General features: G+C 36.3%; 1 protein-coding gene across 2 annotated transcripts in view; it reads right to left on the reverse strand.

The window, feature by feature from the left end:
- The window catches only part of LOC113014932 (sodium/hydrogen exchanger 3-like), a 19,461-nt gene extending 18,558 nt beyond the window's left edge, over positions 1–903 (reverse strand). The window contains exon 1 of one of the 2 annotated variants that reach the window (XM_080295906.1): positions 437–903. In XM_080295906.1, coding sequence (XP_080152032.1) covers positions 437–698 — 262 coding nt within the window. In that variant the 5' untranslated portion in view covers positions 699–903. The remainder of the gene's footprint in view (positions 1–436) is intronic. The other variant, XM_026156798.2, reaches the window with a different exon arrangement.
- Positions 904–2,241: the final 1,338 nt, after the last annotated feature.

Raw genomic sequence — 2,241 nt, forward strand, 5'->3', positions numbered from 1 at the left:
ATGTTCAAAATAAAGATTCAATCAATCAATCAATCAAAAAAATTCACTATATGATGAGTAAGCTCAGGAAAAGCCGTGAAATATAAGATGATGGGGTTTTAATTAAACAGAATTGCATGATTTTTTAAAATTCTAGTTGTGGGGTTAATCTTAGATTGCAAAGTGCCCTGAGAGGACATATGTTTGGCTCTATTTAAATATCACTAAAGTGTATAAGCACACACGTTTTTATACATTTAAGAGCTCTTACCTGAGAAATAATAAAAAATAATAATAATAATTGCACCAGTGACAAAAATACATGTTGTGCATAGCCCTAAACTAGAAACAAATTATTACTACTTCAAAAAAAAAAATTTTTTTAAATATCTTGGGTGCAGAGGATTATTTTTAATAGATTTCAGAAAAGGAGAGCACTTCCATGAATTGGACTTACGGAGTTTGCAGAGCCAGCAAACCAAAACCCACAGGGCCACCAGGTACTGTACGCTGATGTGATCCCACTTCCAGGTCACAATAGGCAGTGTAGTGATGGGCGCCCCTCCATGACCACCTTCTCCAGTTGTGTTAGAGCTTGAGGCCGTCCCAGTTTCTGTTTGTGTATTTCGGGTTTTTGCTTCTTCACTAGCCAGGCTCAAGCCTCCACACGCCATCAGCAGCATGCAGAGAAAAAGTGTAAATCGCCAAAGAGTTGCCATTATTGGATAAAATATCTTAAAACTTTAATCAAACTGCTATTTAGACTGTTGATGAAAATGCTCGAGTCAGCCTCAGACTGCAGCTCAAAGTCTCATTTCCTTTTTCTGCGCCTTCTTCTTCTCACTCAGATCTCTGTCACTCTCTTCACATATGTATCCATATCCTCATCTGACCAGAGCATGGTATCCACTTTCTGCTCTCCTCTCTGTCAAGGATACAGCTTTTACAGCAGGTGAAGCTCAGCCCATTATGATGCTGGTCTTTCTCCACCCACTTTTGTACCCAGACCAGCAAGTTTAGTCACGTTACTCAGTGAATTCTATGAATGTCTGTATTAGCAAGTTTTCATAAAATTTCTACTTCTCAGATGGAGTTGATGGAAATATTTTGGAAGAAACTCCTTATACATACTTATGAAGCTCTTTTTTGAAGCAGGTGTATGTGTACTTTGATTTTATTATGTCATAAGTTGAGATGATTCATGTTTTTAAAAAATAAAAATAAAATGAAAATTTTGATCCAATGTAATATATGATATCCATACATTACAGATATAACTAAGCTGTTGCATATACTGATCAGGTTTAATGTCACTTAAACTTGGATTCAAGTGTTTTACTGGACACAAGGACCTGTGCTGATTGGAGAGAAACTATGTTATAAACACATGTATTGTGATATACAAGCATGAGCGAAAATTTAAAAATGTGTACAATGATTTGTGTGTAACTTTTGAGTTACAATAAGCAAATAATCTTTGCTTCAAAAAGCGTCCTGTCTAAAAAGTATTTGTGACAGTGTTTCCTGAAGCCAGAAGCTTTTGGCTCTCAGCTAACATCAGGTTAGATGATGGCAATCTGTGTTTTAACTGAACCAAAAACTTTTTGGTTTAACATTAAAAAGAGCAAAAATATATTAAAAATATCACAACAATGAGCAATTTTTAAAATTCACCCCGCAAAGTTGCTCAAAGGGCAGCAAATCAAACACAACATAAAAATGTCAGCTTTAAAAGAAGTGTCATGAGCTGTATGTAGAGTGTAGGAGTGCTGAGGACCCAAATACAAACAAGTGAACTGAAAATACACCCCTTATTATTCTGATGCAATGTCCAGTACAGAAATCAATAAATCTACTGTAAAACATAGTGGAAACCAGTACAAAGAAGCTAAAACAACGCAGTTCAGAAACACAAGCTTTGATATTCAGAATGTGTTCGAACAGTGTCTTTACTATTACAACTATGCAGACAAGCTGTGAAGGAAGAGAGAAGACCTGTCTTATTGCGCACAATAACAAATACTGGACAGGAAAGCAGGAAGGCACATGCCATAGTGCCATTTAGCATGTGGTCATCCAATCACCCTGTGGGCTAAAGCGGCACCCGGAAGACCTGCCTTAATCATATCTTTTAATGTTTCTTGTAAGCACTTTAAACTGCCTTCTAGAAAATGCAGCATAAAACTTCTGTATTGCCGACAATAGCTGAAGATTTAATTTATATATCTATCTTAAATCTTACATAAGACTTTGGTTGGTCCC

The sequence above is a fragment of the Astatotilapia calliptera genome, chromosome 22, assembly GCF_964374335.1.
Source record: "Astatotilapia calliptera chromosome 22, fAstCal68.1, whole genome shotgun sequence".
Classification (NCBI taxonomy): Eukaryota; Metazoa; Chordata; class Actinopteri; order Cichliformes; family Cichlidae; genus Astatotilapia; species Astatotilapia calliptera.